Consider the following 13,642-nt stretch of genomic DNA (forward strand, 5'->3'; position numbering starts at 1 on the left):
GAAACACAACACACACACAAAACCCTGGCATCATAGCCCTCACTTATACCCTGCCATAGCTTCCCACTGAACCCCTCCTGGCACCACAGCTCTCACTTATACCCTGCCATAGCCTCCCGTTGAACCCCTCCTGGCATCACTTGCCCTGCCCTAGTTTCCTATTGAAACCCCCACTGCACCTACTCCACCGCAGCTCGCTGCATCCGCCCCTCCCACTGAGCGCACAAGGCTTGTCCTTCTCCCCACAGCCCGACCCACGCCCCCACTTGCCTACTCCTCTCCCCCTCGCCCCAGCGCTCTGCACGCGCCCGCCCGCACAGCGCAGCTCCCTCTCTCGCACCTGCACCCTCTCTAGGAACCAAACCGCTCATTACATTGTCTTTCCGCTCCAGAACCCAGCAGGCCAATCAGATCACAGGCCGAGGGCGCTCTGACCAACCAGAGAGCCCCCGGCTCTCAATAATCCCCCCCTCCCCCCTTCCCCTCGCCGTTAGCCTCCAGTGCTGCGGTTCGGGTTTGGCAGTTGGGGCTGCCGTTGCAGGAGGAGAAGTGGTTTCAGTGCGCAGGCGCGAATGCTGCGTCCGTTTCTCGCCCTGTGAGGAAACCGCGCCGCAGCGAGCGATCTTCCGGCGCTGCCTGGGGACTCGGAGGGGGTAAGTTGAGGCTCCCGGCTGAGGTAGGGGCGAGCTGGGGGGAGACTGCGCCCCCGCCCCCGGGGAGGTGTATGCAGCGGGGTTTCCCCCTCCCGTCTTTTGACAGTCGGGTTGGATTTCCCCCCATCCCATGTGCTGTGCCCGCCCCGCCTGCCGGGCGAGACCCCACCTCATGGATACCTGGTGGGGGAGTGTCGCCCTCTCCAAGAAGCCCAGCGCCCACCCCGAGTACCTGGCGAGTGAGGTGCACTTACCTTGTTCCTCCCCCTCCCCCCCGCGCCCGCCCTTCCTTGCCTGCGGTGCCAGGTGTAGGCAGCGCCCTTCACTGGGTCCCGGAGTGTCGCTGGGCGGGGCAGGACACCTCTGACAGGGGTTCAGTTTCAACCCGCTGGCAGGGAGCTGCGTTGTGGTGGACGAGAAAGTGGTCCCTGTTCACTGCGGTGTGTATGGGGGGCGGGGGGCGCCGCTCTGGGACCCTTGAGAATGAAGGGTGTCAAATAAATGCCGTGTCTCCGGCAAAAGTGGCTGGAGACGATGGGGTCCGGATTTATTTTCCGCTAAGGAAATATGTTGGGTATAGAAAAGGGAAGCGTAGCGTGGCCACCTGCGTGAGACGTTGCGGATGCAATCAATGTATTCCCGCTGATGCTTTTGTCAGCGGATGTCACATGGTGGTGCAAACCAGACGCTGATACTTTCCCCCTCTCCCTGTAGTTTTGTTTCTTTGCCTATGACAGCTGAGTAGTGTGCAAGATTTATAGATTCTGAAATTAGATTGAGAAAGTATTATGAAATAAGGTGGCAAAGTGAGAGGAGTACTAGGATTTTTTTTCTTTTTTTGGAGTGGTGAATCACAAGTAGTTTCCCTTATCCTTATATACCAGAGGAAACAGCATTCTTATGCCTGTCAGTTAGTTTAGATCCCAATTTTAGATTTTTTTTTAAATGCAAAACTATTTTGATGTTTCAATGAGCATGGTGTTGGATTTAAACATTCCTCTGTAGTATTGTGACTTCAAATGCAATACATTGTATGAATGGATGTTAACCAGGAAGTTAAACTGGCCAGTCTAGCGTCATTTTTCCAAATTGCATAACACACACAATGAAAATATAGTGAAAAGTAAATTAGATTTTCATGGATTCCAGCATCACAAATGCCACCACTTGACCTTATTAACTGAGGTAGGGGGAATTGTTTTAACACCCATATTCTCTGTAAAGGCAATCCTAAACATTTGGACTCTAAAATTTAACTACAGTTCTAAACTGCTTATTTAAAGAATAGTCAACACTTTGTAGCCTATTCCTGTGAAATGACCGCTGAATGGAAAACCAGGTTATAACAGGTATACCTAGGGTGACCAGATAGCAAGGGTGAAAAGTTGGGACATCTGGTCACCCTAGGTATACATAGCCACAATGTGAATTGAAATATTTATCAAATACTTATCTCTTATAATAATTAGAAGTAAAAGGTCAAATGTAGACCAAAAGCCTAAGAAAGGTTTTAGAAAATCTGCCTGTGGCATTTTTAAGGTGACTCTTACCATGGTATCTAAGGATTTTTGTATTAGGAATTTTTGCACCAAGGTAACTATAGTAGTCCATAACCTCCCATCTAGACAAGTTATTGGCCTTGATCTGCTAGCAAAGGCTGTTGCTATAAAGAATTTATGAAGACAGGCTGAAATTCTACTCTTGGATGCACCAGCTGTAGACTTTTTTTTTAATCAGGGGTTGCAAGAGCTTTAGTTTTGGGACTCTGTGAAGGGGTGGGTGTGTCACTATATATTTTATATATATTATACACAGAGTTCCTCCTCTACCTTGGTGGGTCCTGCACTTATTGGCAGATTTTGCTTGCCTCAAATATTCGTGGCAGCCCTCAGTTTGGCCACTTTCATGGCTCAAATCTGCTGTTCACTCAGAGAACCTCCTCACTGGCCAGCATGGGGGGGAACCCAATCCCCGCAGTGTCTGCTGATCCACCATGTGGGTCAGGGACCAGCTTAGAGACCTTCACCTCTGGTGGAAGCTCCTGTGTTAGGTCAGGAGTTGGGAGGTCTGGGGGAAACCCGGGCCCACCCGCTACCCCAGGTTCCAGCCCAGGGCCCTGTGGACTGCAGCTGTCTAGAGTGCCTTCTAGAACAGCTACACAACAGCTACAATTCCCTGGGCTACTTCCCCTTAGCCTCCTCCCAACACCTTCTTTGTCCTCACCACAGGACCTTCCTCCTTATGTCTGTTAACGCTTGTATTCCTCAGTCCTCCAAACATCACATCCTCTCACTCCCAGCTCCTTACGCACACACCTCACTAACTAGAATGACAGCTTTTTTAAACCAGGTGTCCTGATTAGTCTTAATTCTGGCAGCTTCCCAACTGGCTACAGGTGTCCTAATTAGCCTGCCTGTCTTAATTAGCTCTAGAAAGTTCCTGAGTGTTCTGGAATAGTCCCTGTTATCTTACCCAGGGGAAAGGGACCTGCTTAACTTGGAACTAGTGTATCTACCTTCGACCACTCTTGTAGCCATCTGGCCTGACCCTGTCACAATAAAAATATAGTTTTGTCAAACTTCTTGTTCAGACAGAACCCACTGTCGGTCAAGGATTTGGATTGAAATTATGGCTCCTTAAATGTCAACATATATATAGTCCACTGTGATAATTAGTGCACCCACCTTTCATTACACTACACACAATTCATGAATTATTAAACTAAAAGGGGGGGGGGGAATGTCAGTTTTCAAGGCTTATGTTTCTGTCTGTATAGTAGCAACACCTATTATATAGGTGGCTAAACACTTTCCATTATAACCCCCTGTCTTCAATTGCTTATTCCTTTTGGCAAACTGTTTGGGCTGAAATGTTTCATGCTTGATCTCTGCCTCAGGCTGAATTAATTTTCTACCAAAAAAAAAAAGCTTCAACAAAGATCTTTAAACTAAGGGGAAAACAGGCCGCTTTAACAAAGTTAAGCCATCTCTTAGAATTTTAAGAGCACTGGTTCCCTAGGGTTTGAAATGGATACTTGAAACTTGGCAGGGGAAATAGTTCAATTGTGAAGGAGGTACCATTTGCTGCCCCTGATTTGGCTAAACTACAAAACATAGGAAAACTGTCTCTTGCACATGTACAGTAGAGTTTGTCACACACATGCTGTTGAAATGAATCTTCAAGCAATATTGCTCGACTTGCCTGCGCTTCAGGATTATGTCCTCTGATGATATTCTAGGAGGATTTGTGCAACCTGGAACTTCACATCATGTTTTTTAGCAATTTATTAGGCAATCTTAGTCATTCCTTCACAGTCCTCATGCTAAATTGCAGCACATCCTCTCTGCTCCAGGCCAATCTCTGCCTGTTAGGTAACTTTATAAAACATGCTTTCAGAATTTGCATTCCTGTTTTCTAGATTAATGAATGGTCCGCCAATGATGATAGCTACAGCATGAAGTTACTACTCTAAATTCTCTTTTTGAAAAAACTGACTTGTAAAGAACATACTTTCGGTCTGGTATAGTAGTGGGTAGCAGTCCAAGTGCTAGCTTTGACAAACAAAGAACTCCTGGTCAGTTTGGCAGTGTTAGCTGTGCAGCAGTCAAGGACTTGTCCACAAATTAGTTTTCGGCAAGCTGGCGTTCAAATCTACCTAGCGCTAGCCTGCTGCAGACTAACTGTCTGTGAACCCTACTGATGTGTATTAACAATTCGTTAATGTGCTTTGATCTGGCCCTGTTTTCAAAGGGGACTAGATCAAAGTGCATTAGTAAACTGTTAGTGGACATCAGCGGGGTTCACACAGACAGTCCATAGATTGACACCCCATCTTGCCACAAATTAAATGTCTGTTTCTCAGGAAGTTCCCCCTCAGCCTTCTTTTCTCAAAACTAAATATTCCCAGTTTTTTACCTTTCCCCATAGGTCTCCTTTTCTAAACCTTTTATCAGTTACATTGCTCTTTTGACTCTCTGCAGTTTTTGCAATGCCCAAAGCTGGACACGGTACTACTCCAATGGAGGCCTCAAGTGCCGAGTGAAGTAATTGTCCTACTTTACTTGTCATGCATATGATACTCCTGTTAATACACCCCAGAACGATATTGGCCTATTTCTCAAGTGCCTCAAATTGTTGGCTCATACTCAATTTGTGATCCACTATAACCCCCAGATCCTTGCAGTACTACTGCGTAGCCTGTTATTCCCCATTGTGTGTTTCTGCATTTTACTTTTGTTAATAATTGTAGTACTTGTCGATTTGAGACAAATTTTCTAATTTGTCAAGGTCCTTTTGGAGTCTAATTCTGTCCTCCAAAGTGCTAGCAACCCCTCCCAACTTGGTGGTGTCTGCACATTTTAAAACCACACTCTCCGTTCCATTATCCAGGTCACTACTGATGATATTGAATAGTAATGGACCCAGAATGGATGCCTGCAGAACCCCACTAGATATATTCTCCCATTTTGACAATGAGTCATTGATAATGACTCTTTGAGTACAGTCTTTCAATGAGTTGTGCACCCACAATATAGTAACTTCATTAGTAGACCACGTTTCCAGAGTTTGGTTATGAGAATGTGAGAGGAGAAAGTCAAAGCCTTACTAAAATCAAGATATATCACATCTACTGCTTATCCATATTCACTAGGCCAGTAACCATGTCAAAGAAGGAAATTAGGTTGGTTTGGCATGATTTTTGTTATCGACAAATCCATTGCTGTATCATCCTCTAGATGGTTACAAAATGATTGTTTAATAACATGTTCCACTATCTTTACAAGTGTCAAAGTTAGGATGACTAGTCTATAATTAATAGAATTTATGAAGTGAAAAGTTAAATTGCTCATGTGTTTACCTAAACAACTAGGGCCCAGTTCTGCTGCTATTGATGTCAATGGAAATTTTACCATTGACTTCAGTGAATCCAAGATTGGGCCAATAGTGATTTCACAGTTAAAACCCTCTCTGGAAGGATATGTGAAAAATTTTAAATATTTAACATAGCTATCTAAGCCATCTCCAGTGTAACACATATTTTAGATTGCATGTATAATAAAACCTTTTTAATTTTTCAGGTACATCCGATTGGCTGCTGGGAACACTTTGAAATGTTGTCTGCAATGAAATTAATATTAACACTCTTTCTTTCTGGAATTGTAGCCTGTTATGGTGGAAATGCTAACGATGATTCAATACACAAGTTACTCCTGGTGTCCTTTGATGGTTTCAGGGCTGACTATCTGCAAAACTATAGACTTCCTCATCTCCAAGAGTTTATTGAGGATGGTGTGTTGGTAGAACATGTTACAAATGCTTTTATCACAAAAACTTTCCCAAACCATTACAGCATAGTGACAGGCTTATATGAAGAAAGCCATGGCATTGTGGCTAACACAATGTATGAAGAAGATACAAAGAAGACATTTTCGGAGTTTAATGATACAGATCCTTTCTGGTGGAATGAGGCAACTCCTATTTGGGTGACAAATCAGCAGCAAGAGAATAGAAGAAGTGCTGCTGCAATGTGGCCTGGTACTGATGTAAAAATTAACAACACAATACCTCATTTTTTTATGAAGTATAATAATTCAGTAACATTTGAAGAGAGAATGGAGAACATTACTATGTGGCTGAACAACTCTAACCCACCAGTTACTTTTGCTACACTCTATTGGGAAGAACCAGATGCAAGTGGGCATGTATATGGACCAGGAGATAAAGAAAACATGAGAAGAGTGTTAGAACAAGTGGATAACCACATTGGTTCACTTATTTATAAACTCAAGGCATTGGGATTGTGGGAGAACATTAATGTCATAATTACAAGTGATCATGGAATGACTCAGTGTTTCCCGGACAAGCTGATTAGACTGGACAACTGCATTGGCCGTGGTAACTACACTCTGGTAGACAAGACGCCAGTTGCTGCAATACTACCAAGAAATAGTATGTATATTTTTTTCAGTTGTATACTGAGAAAGTGTTAAACTTTGTCTCCTTTCTTGCTGGAAATTTCCCATTGTGTATTATTCACAGGAGTTGGGAAGACAATCCAGTTCATGTTGCATTATTTAGACAGAAAATAATGGATGAATGAATACATTAAATTAGGGGTATCCAGTTACTTAAAAATAACTGGGCTCTGGTAATGAAGAGCACATGTTGAATAGCTAATATTTACCCTGCATGCTGTGTACTTTTGGATGTTAATGAGTGCTCTGGAGTGGTTTATTCTAAAGTAGTTGTGGTGGATTCTCCATCACTGAAAAATTTTAAATCAAGGTATGCTCTCAGAATTACTTTGGGGAAGTTCTATGGCCTGTGTTATAGGGGAGATCAGACTAGGTGATCAATGGTCTCTTCTGGCCTTGGAATCCCTTCATGCCTTTCCTCCTTTTGCTCACCCTGTCAGTTACTCAGTTATATCACAATAACGAACACCGTGGGATAACTTCACTGGGGATTGAAAATTATACTGATCTGAATTTTAGGTCTTTAGAACTTGTTTTATATTTATTATATTTTGCCTCTTTCATCCCACTTCAATTACAACCTGATTTCATGGGTCAAGTCTTAAACTGATAGAGCTAAAACCAATGCTATATGAAAGCTGGAATCCCTCCCCAATGTCATTTTAGGGTCATGACTGCAGATAAGCACTTATTGTTGACTATCAAAATTAGGCCGGAACTGATGTGGCTGATGAAAAATGATCAGAAAAACCTGACTGACTTTAATGCAGGGTTCACTTTATATTCTAAGAAACTGGATTTTTTTTTTCCTCTGTGATTGAATGTTAAAGAAGAAATTATATTTGTATCTCAACTTTCATTCTCTCCACAACAAAATCTGAGAAGCCATTAGAGCTTTGAAGGAGAACAGTTACAGCAGAAACAAATGATGACGCCAACACTGATTACCTCAGTAACCAATCGGGTACCTAAGTGACACCCCCTCTCATGTAGCTTTAAAAAAATTATTTAAAAGTTGTATTAAGTGTGCTTATGGATAACAGTAAATGGACAAAACTACATAGATAACTGAATAGTTGCTGTTTCATATGCTGTCTGTTTTCTTTGCAGACAAAACATATGTATATAACTTACTGAAAAACTGCAGCACTTCCATGAAGGTGTATCTTAAAGAAGAGATTCCAGACAGATTTCATTACCATCACAATAAGCGCATTCAACCCATAATTCTGGTTGCAGATGAGGGCTGGACAATTGTACAAAGTGGGTCATTTAGAAAATGTAAGTATTTTCATCCTTCATGCTCCTGGTGGCTTATATTGTTGAACTCTTTTTTTTATTTCTATTGTTGGGATCCTCAGGTACTACTATCAGTGATGAGTAAAATAGAGAACCCATGCATATTACAAAAACCCATAAGCAATGGGTTACCCAAAATGACAGGCAAATAAAACAAATAGGAAGGGTTTAGGAGTACAAAGTTATACCACCACCAAGTTTGTATGCATAAATCAGCAATAACAATGGTCACAGTAGCCATGAGTTACAATAAAGAATTTAGACCAGTATGTTGAGCAGTAAAGTCAGATGTAGTGAAAGCAAAGTGTCTGTGTTCTGTATATTTGAGTAACCAAAAAAAAAAAAAGAAAATATAAGCTTGCTGCTGCTGCAAAAAGTTCTGTCTTAAGTCATATGTAGTACATTTCATGATAATACTTAGTGCTCTGGAACTTTGCCGCCACCACCACCACCTATCTCCTTGATGAATCTGACTGTAACAAGTGGTTGTAGAGAATAACTTAACTTAAAATTGGTCATCTGCACTGCCACCACATTCCCAGTTTCATCCATATTGTTGCATAGGATATAAAGCTGTCCTGTACTCTTTCATGTTGGAGGTGACAGTATATTATCAGTAAAAGGTGTGAATCCCTTCTAAAGGGGAACCCAACAGCTCAGAGCTGACTGAGTCTAGGAAAGAGGGTGTCTGGCTCACCAGACAGCCAAAAACTATGCACTTAACTACAGTAGATATGAATGTTTTACCATGTATACCTTCAAGTACACAATTAGCAGCTTAATGGAGCAGTGAATGGATAGTCTCAAATTTTTCTAATGTTGCTTGGTTTTTCTACTAATACCACTACCACCATTCCAGTTTCTAGCAATATAGTGAGGGAACTTTGAAGGGGCCTTTTCCTGCAGAACAAATGAGTGCATAGAAGCAAAAGATAAGTTTAGCTTAAACAGTAGCAAGTAACTTATGATTTATTCCAACACTGACATAAAACTGCTAAACAAAATCATCTTACTGGAGAGACTCACTGGATCGTGAGAGCATGTAAATTACAAAATCCCATATCAAAATCCTGAATTAATTGATTTTGATGCTGTCAAAAATGCACTTTGGACAAACCTGCCACCGAGAGTTGGATATATACAGGATATTTGCAAAGGCCCTGTCTGATGTGTGATTTGTTGAGTTACTCAGATCATGAAGAAACCTTGGATGAGGACTCTAGTGTGTACCGGAACTGAATCTATCAAAGATAATGTGCTGCAAACTTTTAGAACTGACCAGTCACAATAAGCAGCTAAGTTTTTTTTTTTTTTTTTTTTTTTTTTTATATCCATACATGTATAATATGAGAAGAAACCCCATATGTTTTGTGATCTGTTTTGCTGACCTATCCCATAGGTTTCAGTGTTAGTGCTATTTCGAACTCTTTCTATATATCTAGTCTTTTGAATGGTCAGTCATAAAAGAATATTCTAAAGACTTTTCTTAAGTCAGTGGTTCTGTCTTTTTTTCATTTTGTGGACCCCTTTTGGAAATTTTCAAATGGAGGCACAGACCTCTTTGGAAATGTGTCTCTATAGCTGAATTCTGTTCAGTTTTCAGTCAGTCTTTCACGTACATCTTAAGACAGTCCACAGGTTAAAGACCATTGCCCTAAGTATTCAACAATCAATGTTGTTCCTATAATTTATAAGGGGCTTAGGAAGACAAACTCGTCAGGAGTGTCTTCTAGAGAAGAAGCTAGAAGTGGCTGAACAAACAATTTTTAAATTGCCCTCTAGAGAATCCCAATAACTTGTTCTATGACCATGGAAAGAAACAATGTAGTTAATGTGAAAACAGTAACCTTTGTGTTGGCATCTTATACAAGTTTAAAGCAAATACAAAAGTGGCTCTAGAATAGTTGCTATAAACCCCCCCCTACTATTCCTTGCTGCTAGAGTGATCAGCAGATAAAGGCCAAATTGAAGAGTGCTTCTACTCTGCATCCTGAAACTCTTCAAATTCTGAGCCTGGCAGACTACTAGAGAGGGGTTCCAGGTGCACAAAAGAGGCCTGCTGTTGGTCCTGAAGAGTTCAGTCCATGAACCAACTGCATGAGTGACCCAGTAAAGTATAGCTGTACACAGGGAAGATGTTTGGTTTCCAGAGCACTTAGCAACAAGTTTCTTTTATAGGAGACCTGTTTGCATTCTAAATGTCCTATTCTGGAGTTTGTTTATGCTAGAGAAACAAACAAGATTGTTTACTGTTAACCAAAAATCCCTTACCCTACTGCAGTTTCACACTGCTAGAATCCTAAAAGTTAGATCTACAATATTTGTCTTAAATGGATTTTTTTGCTGCAATGATTGGTTTTGAAAAACCACAAATTTGCTGCATGTTCTGTATATGAACTAGAGGTTAAAGCGCCTGTTAAAACTTCTGCTGTATCACTGTGAATTAGTACATTACCTACCTTGACCACTCTTTTAAAACAAATCTGGCTACAAACCTATCCTATCCTAGACCACGATGATAAATACTTTCATAATCCAGATCTCTTGCTTGGATTCACATTTCTGGGGGGAATATGGAGGTTATGCTCTAATAAAAAGAAACTTCAGCAAAGTGCCCTGTTAATATTTTAATAGCAAAGTTTCCTACTTAAAAATTCTTGTGGCTTTCAAGCATTAGTAGAAGTGTTGCATTACTTTATTATTCCTCCCTTTTTTTAGGAATAGACGTGTTAATATCATAGCTAACAAAGTCTGTAAGCAACTTAATTTCTGTTAGTTTACAACATTAATTTTATATTTGTTTATTAACTTTGCATTTCTCCTTTAGTAGGTGACCACGGCTATGACAATGCTCTCCCAAGCATGCATCCGTTCCTGGCTGCTCATGGTCCTGCTTTTCACAAAGGCTACAAGCAGAACACAATTAATAATGTTGATATCTACCCAATGATGTGTCACATCCTCAGACTAAAACCTCAGCCCAATAATGGAACCTTCAGCAACACCAAGTGCTTGTTAGTTGACCAGTGGTGCATAAATCTCCCCGAAGCAATTGGAATAGTTGTTGGTGTCCTCCTTGTGTTAACTACTCTGACCTGCCTTATAATAATCATGAAGAATAGAGTGTCCTCTCCCCGTCCATTCTCCCGACTTCAGCTACAAGAGGATGACGATCCCTTAATTGGATAGCAGATGTAGGAAGTCCTAACCTCACTACTTACTTCCAGACCCTAATATCTATGTATAGTATGAATGATCTGGCTGATCGTTCTATGATGCACTTTAAACAGTACTCCATTTAAAATTGCCTAAGATGTACAGACAAAAATCTGTTGAACTGTTTGCCTCTGCACCTTGACTAACAATTCAATAGCACAAGATTTACAAAAATCTACACTGAAAGGATCCTGTTGCCTACTGCAAAAGGCATTTAACAAGACAAAGATGTTTTGCATTTGGGCATTTACACACTTGTAAAATTATAAACTAGCTAGGCTAGGAGTCTGATCTCTAACACTTGTAAATGAAACATACTGCATTTTGTATTAAAATTAATAGCAGTGATTTCTTTACAATTCTTGCACTCATGTATCAGTTGGAAAACTCTGTCCTGGGTCTTAAACTTTAAGACCAGTGGTTCTCTGGCTGGTGTAGAGTGATTGTTCTCAGAAACAGGGATTCCAATTTCTTGTAGCTAAATAAACCAGCAGTAGAAATTCCACACTAGTGGCAGTTCTCCCCTGCAACTATTATAAGGCAAGTTGTACAATGTTCCTAGTTTAACTAGGAGGTGGTGTAGTCTAAAGTACAGGAATGGGTTGATGGATATCTAAGTTCTTGTCCTACTTCTGACTGACTTTCTGCATGGCCTTGTGCAAGTCAGTTGACTTCTCTACCATAGTTTCCTCAGCTATAGAACTGGCATAACACTTAGTTACCTTGCAGAAATGACTTAAGAATGAGTTTGTTTGTGAAATGTTTTTGCAATTCTCAGGTGGAGGTCTTGAAGTACAAAGTACTATTAAAGAAGAATATGAAACATTTCTCAGATACACCCCTACTTACCTACATGCACTCTTTCATATACACTTGAAAAAAAATGTGGGATTTTTTCTTTAAATGGGCCCCTCACTTCAGGGTTCAAAGCTTTCTCTGGTTAAAACATGATTGTAATAACACATGAAGAAAAACTTAATTTAGTGCTTAGGTAAGGATATGAAAAAACAATGGACTTTATCTTAACTTTATCTTAGGAGGATGGTACCTTTTGGGATCTAAATCTATTAACAACTTTTAAAGTACCGTTGGTTTACAACGGAATTATCTGAAAACCCCTGAAACTATTAGTGATGCGGTATGACTTGCTATATGCCACTTTACTCCCAGGCTACTGGTCAGTGTTTGAAGAAAGAGCTCAAAGTACTGCATGTTGCTCTTGAGTATCAGCAAGGCACCCTTCAAGAGTGGCATCGGTAGCTCTAAAGGGAGCTGCATCAAGTTTTCCAAGGGGTAGAAAGAATGGAAAATAAAGGGAATCAGTCATCTTTGTGTGTGTGTGTGTAATGTGCTTAAGATCAGACTATTTTTAAATGGCTAGTGCCTTAACTTAGTGAAATATTTATATTTTGATTGTATGGCTTTAGTTTCTGTGAAAACATTTTGCATATGTAAAATAAATTTTAGTGTCTTAATTTTTCTTGAACTTTTTTTCTAAGCAAAAAACATGGCATATTGTTCATCCCTTTGGAACTGAGAGCTTTTGCTGTTAGGGCATATGATAGCATTTCACAGTTAGTGCAGACTATGATCTTTATCACCAAAAGAGGCTAATACATCCAAAAAAAATCCAAACTGCAAATGGATGTGCAGGGAGAAGAGGCACACATCAGATGCTGGTCTGGCCTAGGAACAGGAAGGGCTCAGGCTGGTGAGGGTGGGTGTGAGCTTGAAGAGCCCAGGTACTGAGTAGCCATCAATGCATCCCTACTGCTAGAGAAGGCAGGGTTCTCCACTGTCCTTAAAGAAGCAGCTGATGCCAGTTTTAGCCAGTAATGTGTATAGAAGATCCCATATTTGAGAAGGTTGCAGCAGATCTAAGCTGGCTATTTGAGTCCTCACACTTCCTAGATCCTCATTAATTGGTTTTAGACATGGGTTTGGGGTAAAAACTGCATTAAACTTTTTTTAAAATGTCAGCTTCTTTTGGCACGGTAGGATTGGATAGAGTTGCCCTTGAGTGCTGTGGGATCTGGTTACCTAGAGAATAGCTTCTTGCCCCAGCCCCTATGCCATAGATAAGACCAGTAGAGATGTCTAAAACTAAAGCTACCTTCCCACACCTGGGGGGGCAGGGGTGTGCTGTGGTAGCACCTTCTCCATCAGACATCCTGTTTCTGGAATTAGTTTCACTTCTAGCACTAGATGCTATAAAACCACATCTTTTTGTACTAAGCATTGAAGAGTATATTTCACAATGGGATTTGAGATGATCATGACCTCTAAGCTTATTAACTGGAAATCTGATGCATCTGAATTATGCTTAAAATCTTGAATATTAGGGGAAGGGATAGAACTGGGGATACCCTATACGAAGCAGAATAAAGGAAGAATTAAACAGTCATTGTTTGTGGCTTCTAGTGCTTCAACTAAGACAGTGATTTCCTTTGACATACATGAAACTTCTTTCACTCACAGAAGTTGGTCCAATAAGGGATA

At 40.9% G+C, this 13,642-nt stretch overlaps 1 protein-coding gene across 1 annotated transcript; it reads left to right on the forward strand.

Annotated features, from left to right (window-relative positions):
• The first annotated feature begins 530 nt into the window (after window positions 1–530).
• Window positions 531–12,618, forward strand: ENPP4 (ectonucleotide pyrophosphatase/phosphodiesterase 4). The gene is made up of 4 exons (XM_084622952.1): window positions 531–653; window positions 5,732–6,602; window positions 7,739–7,909; window positions 10,755–12,618. Exons 2-4 carry the CDS (start codon window positions 5,765–5,767, stop codon window positions 11,114–11,116), a joined length of 1,371 nt encoding a protein of 456 aa, XP_084479078.1. The 5' UTR covers window positions 531–653; window positions 5,732–5,764; the 3' UTR covers window positions 11,117–12,618.
• Window positions 12,619–13,642: the final 1,024 nt, after the last annotated feature.

Source organism: Lepidochelys olivacea (assembly GCF_965140295.1).
Source record: "Lepidochelys olivacea isolate rLepOli2 genome assembly, chromosome: 3".
Classification (NCBI taxonomy): Eukaryota; Metazoa; Chordata; order Testudines; family Cheloniidae; genus Lepidochelys; species Lepidochelys olivacea.

Bases quoted from the DNA above. Each gene is read 5' to 3' on its own strand.
- ENPP4 (XM_084622952.1), top strand. From the start codon at position 5,765: ATGTTGTCTGCAATGAAATTAATATTAACACTCTTTCTTTCTGGAATT. The intron at 6,603-7,738 runs GTATGTATATTT...TTTTCTTTGCAG, and splicing joins TGCAATACTACCAAGAAATA to ACAAAACATATGTATATAAC. The intron at 7,910-10,754 runs GTAAGTATTTTC...TTTCTCCTTTAG, and splicing joins AAGTGGGTCATTTAGAAAAT to TAGGTGACCACGGCTATGAC.